The sequence below is a fragment of the Centrocercus urophasianus genome, unplaced genomic scaffold (genome assembly GCF_019232065.1).
Source record: "Centrocercus urophasianus isolate 14NV4802_14NV808 unplaced genomic scaffold, USGS_Curo_1.0 seq_17, whole genome shotgun sequence".
Taxonomy (NCBI): Eukaryota; Metazoa; Chordata; class Aves; order Galliformes; family Phasianidae; genus Centrocercus; species Centrocercus urophasianus.
Genome location: NW_024884722.1, coordinates 34,532,520 through 34,544,415, shown reverse-complemented (window position 1 = coordinate 34,544,415; position 11,896 = coordinate 34,532,520). Strand labels below are relative to the sequence as shown.

At 53.9% G+C, this 11,896-nt stretch overlaps 1 protein-coding gene across 1 annotated transcript; it reads right to left on the bottom strand.

Moving 5' to 3' along the window:
- Positions 1-78: 78 nt before the first annotated feature.
- Positions 79-11,754, bottom strand: ADAM8 (ADAM metallopeptidase domain 8). Its single transcript, XM_042818895.1, has 23 exons — positions 11,700-11,754; positions 11,436-11,545; positions 9,340-9,416; positions 9,141-9,219; positions 8,183-8,259; positions 7,800-7,980; positions 7,370-7,435; positions 7,211-7,279; positions 6,727-6,896; positions 6,562-6,643; positions 4,438-4,586; positions 4,009-4,186; positions 3,025-3,114; positions 2,662-2,857; positions 2,386-2,485; positions 2,115-2,298; positions 1,954-2,031; positions 1,772-1,856; positions 1,566-1,680; positions 1,313-1,478; positions 1,044-1,094; positions 843-941; positions 79-767 (listed from the first exon to the last, which is right to left on the bottom strand). Exons 1-23 carry the CDS (start codon positions 11,752-11,754, stop codon positions 717-719), a joined length of 2,508 nt encoding a protein of 835 aa, XP_042674829.1. The 3' UTR covers positions 79-716.
- Positions 11,755-11,896: the final 142 nt, after the last annotated feature.

The following is an 11,896-nucleotide window of genomic DNA, read 5'->3' as shown; positions in this document are numbered from 1 at the left end:
CCTGCTCTCAGCTTTTATGACACAACACATTGAGCCACTGCTATCTTCAGTCTTTATTTGTATAAAGTATTTGACCTACATTAGATAAAAAGTGAGGAGGACCAGTTCCACAGCAAAGGGCTCAAAACAGTCACACAACAATCAGAAATTAACTGCTGGCTGTAGTAAAATGCTCCTGGAAAGTCATATTTCAGGAGAGCAGGAGCCTGAGTGATAATTTCAGAGTGAAGAACCAGATGAGGAGGACTGCTGCTGTGAAGCCAGGCCTAGCTTGATGCAGGGCAAGCACAGCATCCTTGTGTCACCTGTGTCGGAGCCAGGAGCCCCTTGCTGCAGCCCCAGCAGGGACAGGGTATGAGGAGCAGGCCACCTTCACTGTAGCAGGGCACAGGGCACCCAGTAAAGGCTCAGGGCTGGCCTCCAAGTTGGAGCAGGCATCAGGAGGGACTTAGGGAGTGGGGCAAAGAGGAAAGCAGAAGACATCACTTTGGGGGTTTCCTATGGGGAAGAGTGGTTTTGGTAGTGTCCCTTCAGCTGGTCCCCAAGCTTATGGCTGTCTAGGCAACCCATAAAGCTACCAAGTCCATTAAGGCACAAAAATGTCTGTAAACATGGGTGCTGTCCAGGGTGTCTGGTGAGCAATTCAAGTACTGGTGGCTCTGTGGTCCCCTGCCATCCTGCTGAAGTGCCAGGACCCACAGCTTTGCTGTCCTACATCACCTCCTGCTTGCTGGTGGTTTCAGGGCCACCTTGGGGGGGAATCCTCGCTGCAACAAGGAGGAGATGTTGGTGGGCACTGGGTACCCAGAGATGAAGTGGGAGGGGCACAAGGTGCGGCTCACCTGGGGCAGGACTGGGATGGCACATGGCTGGAATGAAAGTGCCAGGGGCTTGGCAGGTGGAGCTGGTGGCAGTGGTTCTCCTGCTGCCATATTGCAGGGCTGGTAAGGGTGGCAAGGGGTGAGAGAAGTGAGGTGGCTGCCCATGCGGCACCAGCCAGAACTCGCTCCCAGCACCAGCACCTTGGGGCAGGTGGTAGCTACCTGCTTGGTCTTCAGAGCTGGCAAAGGCTTGGTGGGTGGCTTCGGCTTCTCCTGAGGGCCGGAGAAGAAAGGCTTAAGTCCCTCATCCACATACCAGGGAGGGACCTGAGCATGTGACAGCGGCCTGGCTTTGGGGCAGAGTCCTGCACTGGGAAGCAAGACACCACTGCCCACAAGACAAGGACATCACATCCAGGGCATGAGATCTCTCAGACTGAAAGGCCGCCCCACTGGAAATCCCTCTCTGGGGCCCCACACCATGCTCCTACCTGCAGGAGAGGGCAGCTGGGCACAAGGGGCCGGGCATTGCGTGGGGCTGCCGTAGTACTGAGCAGCCTGGGGCTGCCGATGGCGCAGCGGGACAGCTGGTGTGGCCGGGTGCCTTCCTGAAAGAGCGGGTTGGTGAGGCCAGTGGCAGGTCTGCTGGAGATCCTCCTGTGGGACAAAGGGCCAACAGGCAACAGCATTGCCCTCAGCTCAGCTTGCACAGCCATGTCTTCACTCACCTATAGGGCTCCTTACCCTTTCTGGAAGTACTTCTTCCCCTTGCCTCTGAGCAGCACAATGCCTCCACCGATCAGGATACTGGACAGCACCAGCACAGCCAGCACAGCTGCCAGGACCGTGCTGCTGCCACCTGCAGAGAGCCGGTCAGCATTGGGATGGGCTTTCCTGTTCTAGGGATGCCCAGTGGGACCCTGATGCCACATCTCAGCAGAAGACACTACCTGCCGTGAGCTCCAAAACTTTGTGCTGGCAGTACGGTGGTGCCCACCCCACCTCACAGTGGCACTCCCGTTTGTGATTGCACACCTGAAGGCACAGAGGGCAGTCTGGGCATGGGAGCCATTTCCCAGCAAGGGGTCAGAAGGAGCCCTGCTAATGTTAGCCGCAATCAGGCGCAACTTACCCCGTGGCCACTGCACTTAGCTGAGCAGTTCTTGTTGCCATAGACCAGGAGGTTCTGGCAGCGCCCAGCATAGCAGACCTGTGAGTGAGCAAGGGGCTATAAGTGTGGCCCTGTGGCTGGGAGCCACCCCCACCTCCTCAATGCATCCCTTCAGGGCTCACCATCTCCTCTCCACACTTGGTGCCAGTGGGCACCAGCTGGACGCTGCCTGTCATCTCATTGGCATCATTGCTATCAAGGGCTGCTTTACACTTGAAGCGGCCAAAGGAGAGTGTGAAGAAGCCGCTACCAAGGGCGGGGCTGCTGGTGTCACTCATGCATAGCAGCGTGCCACACTTCACATCCCTGTGAGCAGAGCAGTGTCAGTCCTGCGGAACCTTGGTTGGCCCCAGGGCTAGTGATGGAAACAAGAACAGCCACCTTGCTCCTTACTTGGGGCTGCAGGGCTTCCTCCCAGACTCTGTCATGCAGTGAAGGTTGCGATCCTGCCTGCTGTTGTGCTTGAAGCATTCATCAGGAGCCACCTGAGCAGCTGCAGGAAGCACAGAGCAAGAGGGTCACACGGAGCCAGAGCTGCAGCAAGCCAATGGTAGTCCGTCCCCACACCAGGTCCTGCCTGGCCCTGGCCCCTCCCAGAGTCGCCACACCACCTCCATGGATGTGGCACAGTGCAGAGTTGCAGCACGTGGGATGAGGACATGGTGCTACCTGCGCCCCAGAGCAGGCGGCACTGCTCTGCATGCGAGGGGCAGGCCCCATTGTAGCAGTAGCCGCGGCCACCCTGGCAGGGGATGCCATTCTCCTGGAAGACGTCCTCTGGACACTCGGAGCTGAGGCCAGTGCAGTGCTCGGGAAGGTCACAGTCATTTTTGCTGGCCCGACACAGAACACCAGCAGCCTTCACCTGCATAGAAGGTGGGACTGTCATCTCCCACCTGAGATGCTGACTGTCTGCACAGCCAGCACAATGACCGAAAGCAACACTTCAATCAGAATTGCTGGGTTTGGACAGGCAGCGGTCCTCAGGCTCTCCTGGCACACCAGGAAGGCCCCAAGGACCCCACGTAGTACCTTGCAGTCTTGGCAGCAGTCGCCTCGTGCACACTCAGCCCCCTCTCTCAGCTGGCACGTGGTGGCATTGCAGCAGCGGTCAGAGCACTCCTGTGAGGCACACAGGGAGACAGGGATGGGCATGGCCCTCTCAGCCTCCCTGCCCTTCCACCAGCAGTCAAAAACCTCACTCCATCTCAGTGAGCCTGGGCCTGGTGATACATCAGCAGCCATGGGTCTGGGCCCCTGCAGGCACAGTTCTGGAGACTTAAATGAGCTCTCGCATGAAGTGATTTTGATGAAGGAACCACCCTGAAGCCTATTTCCTGCTTACTATAAGCCAAGTCTTGAGAAGATGAAGCCAAAAAGGCTTGATTTTGAGCTGACACAGCCAAGCAGGTTCCAAAGGAAGAGGAGCTGTACGGAGCCTACATTGGGGAGACCACAGAGAGCTGACAAGTCTCGGTTTTGTTTCAGCTGCAAGATCCAGAGGGAAAACCCCATTGCCACAAATCCATGCTGCAGAGGAAGAAGGCCTTCCCAAACATCCCTTGATGTCTCTCCTTCATTTCGGGGAGCTGCCATGTCAGCATATGCTGAGGACAGGGTAGCCACAACAGGCATGAAATGGTTCCAAGTCCAACCACAAGGCAAATGCACAGCATTGCTCTGGTCCAAGACATAGCAGCATCACCTCACTGCCTGTCTGGGGACCCATCAGGGACACAAACATCTTCTGTATGGATCACTGCCTTCCCCCAGTTCAGGATGTGCAGATGTGTGGGTCACATCTCCTTCTTTGGGATGTCCCAAAACTGTGCAAAATGAGGCACGCACCTACATTAACAAAAACCTTCCACAAGTTATTCTTCAGCACAAACACAAGGAGACAGGAAAGGTCAGTCAGGAAGCCTTGCAAAGCGCAGTGGCAGGAAAGAACCAAGCACCACCCTCCCCAAGTTTGAGTGATGGTGCCTCAGATCCCTCTGAGCTCCCAGACTGTACCTCTGGCCTACCACAGTCACACTCCTCTCCCCGCTCTACAAACTGGTTCCCGCACACTGGCTCCCCATACAGCTCGTCTGCTCCAGGGACATTCAGCAAGCAGCCAGTCTTGGGGTCTTCAAGGAACTGCCACATGTCCTGCTCACTGCAGGTGCTGAAGAGTCTGGGGTAAGCCAAGCTGGAGGGGCACAAAACCAGGCAGTCATGAGAAGAGCTGGATGACCAATGGACCAGACTGCAGCTGAAGAGCCCTTAGCAGATGCATATCTAAGTTCAAAGTCAGAGACAAAAATAGTGAATATTCCTTCGGACCTGACCATCCCACGAGCTTCACTTCAGCTCTCATCAACACAATGCTGGAGAATATCTGGAAATACTGTAACCCAGGGCTGCTCTTTACTCTTTTTTCACACTTTCCCCTTCACTCACCTGATCTTAGCTGCCATAACACATCCTCCACTCTCTTTGCTGACAGGACAGTGGCAGTCAGCAGTGTCTTCGTCATGAGACATTCCCAGGTTGTGCCCCATCTCATGAGCCATGGTGGACGCAGCACCGATAGGATCCATGCTGTGGTCCTATGGAAGAAGCAGCCAAACATGGTGCAGATGGCTCTTCTCTTGGGCCTCCTGAGGCTTTTTTAGATGTTTTCTGCTGGGCCTTGCTGCTGCCTGCAATTCGTCCCATGCCAAGGGAGAATCATAGAACCATACAATGGTTTGGGTCAGAAGGGACCTTACAGACCATCTGGTTCCAACCCCTGCCATGGGCAGGGTCACCTTCCACTAGACAAGGGTGCCCAAATTCTCATCTAGCCTGGCCTTGAACACCTCCAGGGATGGGGCACCCACAGCTTTACTGGACAACCTGTTCCTGCAGGACAACTGGGGGACCAGACCCAGACATCATGGGTTCATGAAAGGCAGGTCCTGCTTGACCAACCTCATCTCCTATGATTGAGTGACCCACCTGGCGGATAAGGGAAAGGTTGTTGATGTGATGTATCTGGACTTCAGCAAAGCCTTCAATTACTGTCTCCCACAGTATCTTCCTTAAGAAGCTGGTATCATGTGGCTTGGACAGATACACTCTTTGCTGGGCAAAGAACTGGATGGAAGGCTGGGCCCAGAAAGTGGTGGTGAATGGAGTTAAATCCAGACGATGACTGGTAACGATTGGTGATCCGCAGGTGTCAGTACCGGGCCTGTTCTGTTCAGTATCCTTATTGCTGATCTGAACAAGGGTACTGAGTGCACTCTCAGTAGGTCTGCAGATAAGTTGGAAGGAAGTGTTGATCTGCCTGAGGGTAGGAAGATGTAAAGGGATCTGGACAGGCTGGATCACTGGGCTGAGGCCTGCTGTATGAGCTTTATGCCAGGTGCTGGGTCCTGGGCAGAGTGACTGGTAAGCTGGGTGGAGGTGGAGATCTGGGGATGTTAGTTGACAGTCAGCTGAACATGAGCCAGCAGTATGCCTAAGTGACAAAGAAGGCCAGTGGCATCCTGACTTGCATCAGAAATCATGCAGCTATCAGGAGCAGGTGGTGATCATTCCCCTGCTCTCACCACTGGTGAGGCTGCATCTTGAGTGCTGTGTTCATTTTTTAGCCCCTCACTACAAGAAAGACATCGAGGCCCTTGAATGTGTTCAGAGAAGGGCATCTGTGAGGGGTCTGGAGCACGGGTCTTAAGGGGAGGGGCTAAGGGACTGTTTAGCCTCAAGAAGAGGAGGTCCTCATTGCCCTCTACAGCTGCCTGAAGGGAGGTTGTGGTGAGATGGGTAACTGGCAATACGACTAGAGGGAATGGCCTCAAGTTGCACCAGGAGAGGTTCAGGTTGGATGTTAGTAGAATTTCTTCTCCAAAAGAGGGCCAGATGCTGGAATGGAGATGATGGAGTCACCGTCCCTGGAGGTGTTCAAGAAACATTAAGATGTCATATTATGTGACATGTTTTAGTGGGGAAATATCAGTGGTAGATGGACATCTTCAAGGTCTTTTCCAACCTTGTTGATTCCATGATTCTATTATTTTATAATTCCAGTGCCATATTTTTATAGTGAATAATCTCTTTTTAATATCTAATCTAATGCTCCCCTCTTTTAGTTCAAAGCTATTCTCCTTGCCCTATCACTACACTCCCTGATAAAAAAGTCCCTCCCAAGCTCCCCTGTAGCTTGATTCAACTAATGAAAGGCTTCTGTGAGGTCTCCCCAAAGCCTTCTCTTCTCTAGACTGAGATAACTGAAGACAAAATCTGGCCCCACAGCCTCTGAAGACCACCAAACTCATCTTACAGGGGCATAAGTCAGTAGAGATACAGCAACTATATTCAAATACTGCTCTCCATTTGTTCCTATGGCCGATAGTTCATGCTCCACCAAAGGGATTAGGAGCACAACCAAACTGATCAAGTAGCAATTGCGAATCAAGTCTTGTGGTCATATGACAGGTGGTGGGAGAAACCTCCTGTCTACAGAGCAGCTCTTGGAGGCTCCTGATGGCTCAGATCCAGCAGATCCCTCATGGCATGCACCCAGGTGGCAGGACCCACCTGATTGACACCGCCCGAGTCCCTGGTGCACATAGCAAGCTTCTTTGCCAGCCCTACGGTCGTGTCATGGAAGTCTATACCCCTGCAGGAAGGAAACATGACCATGGGCATGCAATCCATCCACTAGTAGGGCTGCAGGGAAGGTCTACCATCCAACCTCCTTACGTGATCAGCTGGACATTGTCGTGCTGCTTCCTCTTCAGTAGGTCTGTCTCCCGCCAGCGAAGGAAGTTCTCCAGAGTCTCCTCTGCCTTGCGACTGACAGTGATTTTGTCCCTGTTGCTCCACACCTCTAAGCCAGTCAAGGCCACACGCAAGCCAAGAGGTTGATAAAGCTGCAAGGGGATACAGTCGAGAGGATCCAAGCTGCACAGCAGAGTGATGATCCCACCCTCCCTTTGGGATCTGTCACCAATCCCAGGTCACCCTAGCCACGCAACAACAGCCTTTGAACTTTGAGGGCTGAGGGTTCTCTCTGAGGGAGAGCTGACCTACTTCTAATGCCCACTTTGCATAGCCCATCAGTTGCTGGACACTCTGCTCCGTGGTTGCCCACTTCACAGTGTGAGGCTGGCTTCATTCCAGCCCTCTCCCAAAGCTTTGACCAGTGAGCACAGTCCTATATTGGCCCTGGGGACTCTGGGCTCACCTTGTCAACATGGTTGACGATTTCCTTCATGCGGTTCTGCACCCTGCGCAAGTCCTTGTACTTCCTGAACTAGGGGAAGGACACAGAGAGGTTCCCAGATCAGTTCCACCTCCCAACAGCTGCAGAAGAGAGTGGAAACCCATGTCCACCCTCTCTTACCTCCTCATTGTCCACAACCAGGACCAGCTCCACATATCGAGGCCCTCTGTGCAAGCGGGCTGATTTCTGGAAGTGAAGATGGAAGTGAGCATAGGGAAAGATTAGGGGAAAGATCCCTGTCACTGACCCTCCCATGAGATTTGTTCTAGCACTATACAAGGCCAGGAGCTCTTCTAGATCTGCTTTCTAATATTGTTTTGCCCAGGTGTTTCAGACATCTTCCAACATAACAGGAAAAGTCCCAGACTGCTACAGCTGCATGGCAGGAGAGAGGTCCTGTGAGTCCCTGCCTGGGATGAGGCTGGGTACATGCAGGTCCATGGGTCAGTGTAAGGAGAGAGGAGCATGGCCCAATTCCTCTCCCAACTTCACTGGCTATAGCACTCTCACAAACTCAGCTACAGTGAGAAAAATCAGTGCAATCCCTAACCCAGTGATAGAGCTTCAGGGGTGCAGCAATCTTGGGGTCGTGGTCATACTCCAATGCAGCCTCCAGGCAGGCAATGCGTTTCATGCGCAGGTGGGATGCTCTGTACACTGCATGCTGGCCATCCTCATGTTCATCCAGAGGTTTCAGCAGGAAGATGGTCTCATTCACCCGGAAAAAGCCACTGCCAAGAGAGAGGACAGTTGTAAGGCCAGGGTGCAGACAATCTGGCAGAAACAGGCAGATGCCATGCACCCCCCTTGCAGGAGACCCTTTCCTGTTTATCTGCTTCCCCCTGAATCCATGGAGGTCAGCACAGTGGTACCTAGGGTCAATTAGGGCTTTTTTTCACCTTTTCCTCACTCCTGTTTTGTCACAGGTCCTACCTGAGCCCACTACAGGTGCTGATGCTTGCTGCAGAGTTGGCATGCCCCTCAACATGGCCTTGGTAAAAGCAGTGGTCCTGCAACCCAGAAAAGAGGCATGTAAAACGGTGGTCTTCTACAATGGAGTGACTATGTTTTCTATGATTTCTATGACTGCAATAGCAGACAAAGGAAGAGCAACTGGTCATCTGTTCAGCTTTCTGTATGGCTTTTGGTACAATCCTCCACAACACTCCTGCCTCTAAGTTAGAGAGATAGAAGTTTAATGGAGGGATTACTTGGTGGATAAGGAATTGACTGAGTTTGGATTACATCCAAAGAGTTGCAGTCAGTGGTTGAACATCCAAATGGAGACAATGGAGGGACAAGTGGTGTCCCTCAGGGATTCACACTGGGACTGAACCAATACTATTTAATATCTTCATCGGTGACATGAACAGTGAGATTCTGAGCATACGCTCAGAACGTTTACAGATGACACCAAGCTGTGCAGTGTTGGAGGAAGGAATGCCATGCAGAGACACCTGGAGAGCCTCAAGACGTGGGCCTGTGTGAACTTCACGTTCAACCAGGCCATGTGCCATGTCCTGCACCTGGGCTGAGGTACCTGTAGCTCATCACCAGGGAGTGTAATGACAGGACAAGAGGTAACAGCTTTAAACAAACAGAAGGAAAGTTTACATTAGGCATCAGGAAGGAATTATTCATCTAGAAGGTGGTGAGATCCTGGCGCACACTGCCCAGAGAAGCTGGTTGCCCTATCCCTGGAGGTGCTCAAGGCCAGGTTGGCAACTTGGTTTAGTGGCAGATGTTCCTGCCCATAGCAGGGATGTAGAGTGGGTCCCACCTCAGCCCACTAGCCCCAACAACATAAGAAGTGCTATGCTTCCTCCACATCACTGCCAGTACCTTTCCTGCCCCAAAAACTCATTTTCCAGAAGTGACTCCAGCCCCATACCTGGACATCTGGCTTCACCGTGACCTCAGTGCTGTCAGCCAGATAATGCGTCTCAGTGTAATGCTGTCCCAGCAGCTCCCTGCAGACCCAGACAGGGATGTCAGCAGCAGCTCCAGCTTTGGAGACAGGATGTAAAGTGCTACTCCAGACCTCTCAGGTGGGGATTGTGCCAGCTCAGTGCCAGTGCAGCTGCACTCACCTGTTCTTCTTCAGGTGCAGCAGGTAGTCCCTGCCCTCAGCACGGACACTGTAGAGGACACGTTCCAGGTAGGTGCTCTGCGTGAGACAAAACAGCAGCACAAACCCTCTGTCACAAGGAACTAAGGCACAGAAGAGAGGATCCTGTTGCCCTGATCTCAATCCTGAACATGAATGACATGGGATCTACAGGCAGCCCACTGGTGAGGAGCTACAGGACAAGGAGCCACGCTTCTCCCCAGCTGCATGCAAGCTCATTCAGCAAAGATACAGGAAATCAGGCTGAAGCAAAGTACTCAGGCAATAATGCAAATCTCCAGCACATCCTGAGCTGGCGGGCAGGTCACAGCCATAGATTGGAGTCAGCAGGGCTTGCTTCCCATGGCTGACTTACAGCTGCAGCTGGCTGCACCAGAAACTGGGGTTTCAGCTCCTTTTTTGGGGCTGAGCTCAGCGCTTACTCATAGGCTGAACCACAAAGCTCTTCAACTGCATTCACCAGCAGACTTCCTTATCCCTAGCTGATCTGACTTGCCACCTCACGGTTAGAAAGCAACATGATTTGGTCTGTTGTCTGCTACTGAGAGCAAAGCTCAGCTTCCTGTGTGTCAGTTCTCCCAGTGGCACCGCAGTGCCAGCAGAAGGGACTTCAGAACATCACCCTATGGTTGTTGAGACCTTGGCATTCACTCAATCCCATGGAGATGCCACATATCCCTGGGGCTGTTCCATGCGCCCTTCTGGGATGAGACAAGCATTCCTCCTGAGTGAGGTGTTCAGCTTAGCCTCGGGCGACAGCATCTATCATTATTACCACCATCATCACCGCCACCACCCCTGGGGACTCTGCAGGAAGCAGAGGTCATGAAAGTTGTCCAAATTCTTCTCTCATAAGCAGCGTCCCTATGTGCAGTGGCCACAAAGTGGGGCTTTGCTGTTCTTGGCAGCTCCTGGGGCTCTCAGGAATCACAGAGGAACTGGGAAGGGGCCAGTGGGGCAGCGCAGCTGCAACAGCCATGGGATAGGGCAGGGGGGAAGGTCTCCTTCAGGGGGGAAGGCCTCCTTCATCATCCCCATCCTTCTCCAGACCCCTTTCACATGGGGAAGCAGGGGACCACAGCAAGGTGCAAAGCTGCCCGCCAGCACAGATGGTGTCTTAAAATAGCATCACTCATCTCGTGGACATGTTTGATCTTCTAGAGCAGGGAAAGCAGATGCTTTTGGGGAGCGGCTTTTGGAGCTGCTTTATCAATAAGGGTCTGAATCATGGAGAAACCTGCTGTAAAAAAATGAATGTCTCAGACCTCTCATTGGGTGCTGAAGGCTTCTGTTCTACAACACAAATCTTCACTTCTACCTGAATTTCACTTCTTTCAAGGCAATGAAGAATGTCTATCTTGGGTCATGGCCATCGTCATCAAAATGCCAAATCTCCAGAGTGAAACCCCATTCCCTCCCCCAGACTACAAGCTTTCTGAAAAAATAGCACTCGTTTTCTTCCATGTGGGCTGCTGAGACTCTCTGATTCTTATTTCCCATTCCCAAGGGAATGAAGAAACAACTTCAGCAAACACAGCAAGAAAATGGCTTACCGGGACGGCCAGGCTCTGCACATTCCTGCTTAATGACAGACCAGATGTCACAGGATCAGTGACCACAAGGGGTGCCCACGCCACAAAACGGCCCAAAGAAAGCGTCCAGCATCACCCTCCCTAACAGTTCTCTGCTCTCCACTCCCGTTTTGGCCAGAAACAATCCGGAAAAGATGTTACAACTTCCATGCAATACAATGCAGCAAACCCCAAAACTTCATCCAGTATGGATATGGCAAACAGGAGCCGGTTTCACATTCTGCTCTCCACTCATCGAATCTCACCGCTCTCCCTCCTTCCCTCCCCCCTCGTCCCCCCCAAGCACGCTGCAAGGCCGTGAGGGAAGCTGCACCGAGGCGGTACTGGGATGAAAATTTGAGATGCGGTGCTGCCGGGTTTGGGCTACGGCATTGCTCAGGTCTGGGCACAGGTCTGCTGGAGTGGGGGCACAGCGCTGCTGGGCGCAGCCCCACTGGTGCTATGTTTGGGGCGCAGCGCTACTCACCGGTGACACGGAGAGATCCCTCTTTGCCCGGGGCACCGGTACGCGCCACGGCACCGTCGTCTCGTACCGCTCGACGTGGGCCAGCTCCTCCCGCAGCCCCGCGCCGACTCCTGGAGAACCCGAAGGGCAGAGCTGCGGTGGGGGAGACGCGGCAGCCCCTTGCCTCCCCACTCCAGCCCTCACAGCATCCCGATCATAACAGCGGCATCCACCCGCGACGGCACCCTCCGCGGGGGAGGCTGCCGGGGGCCCCCGAGCACTCACCGCGGCCCAGCAGCAGCCCCAGCAGCAGCCCGAGGACGGCGAGCGGCGGGGCCATGGCTCTGCTCCCTCCGCTGCTCAGCTCCGCGCCGCATCCCCCGCCCGGCGTGTGACCCACCCACGGCCGCGGAACGGGGCGGAACGGGACGGGACGGGCCGCCTCCGGTGAGGAGTGCGGGGCGGAGCGGGGACAGAGGGGT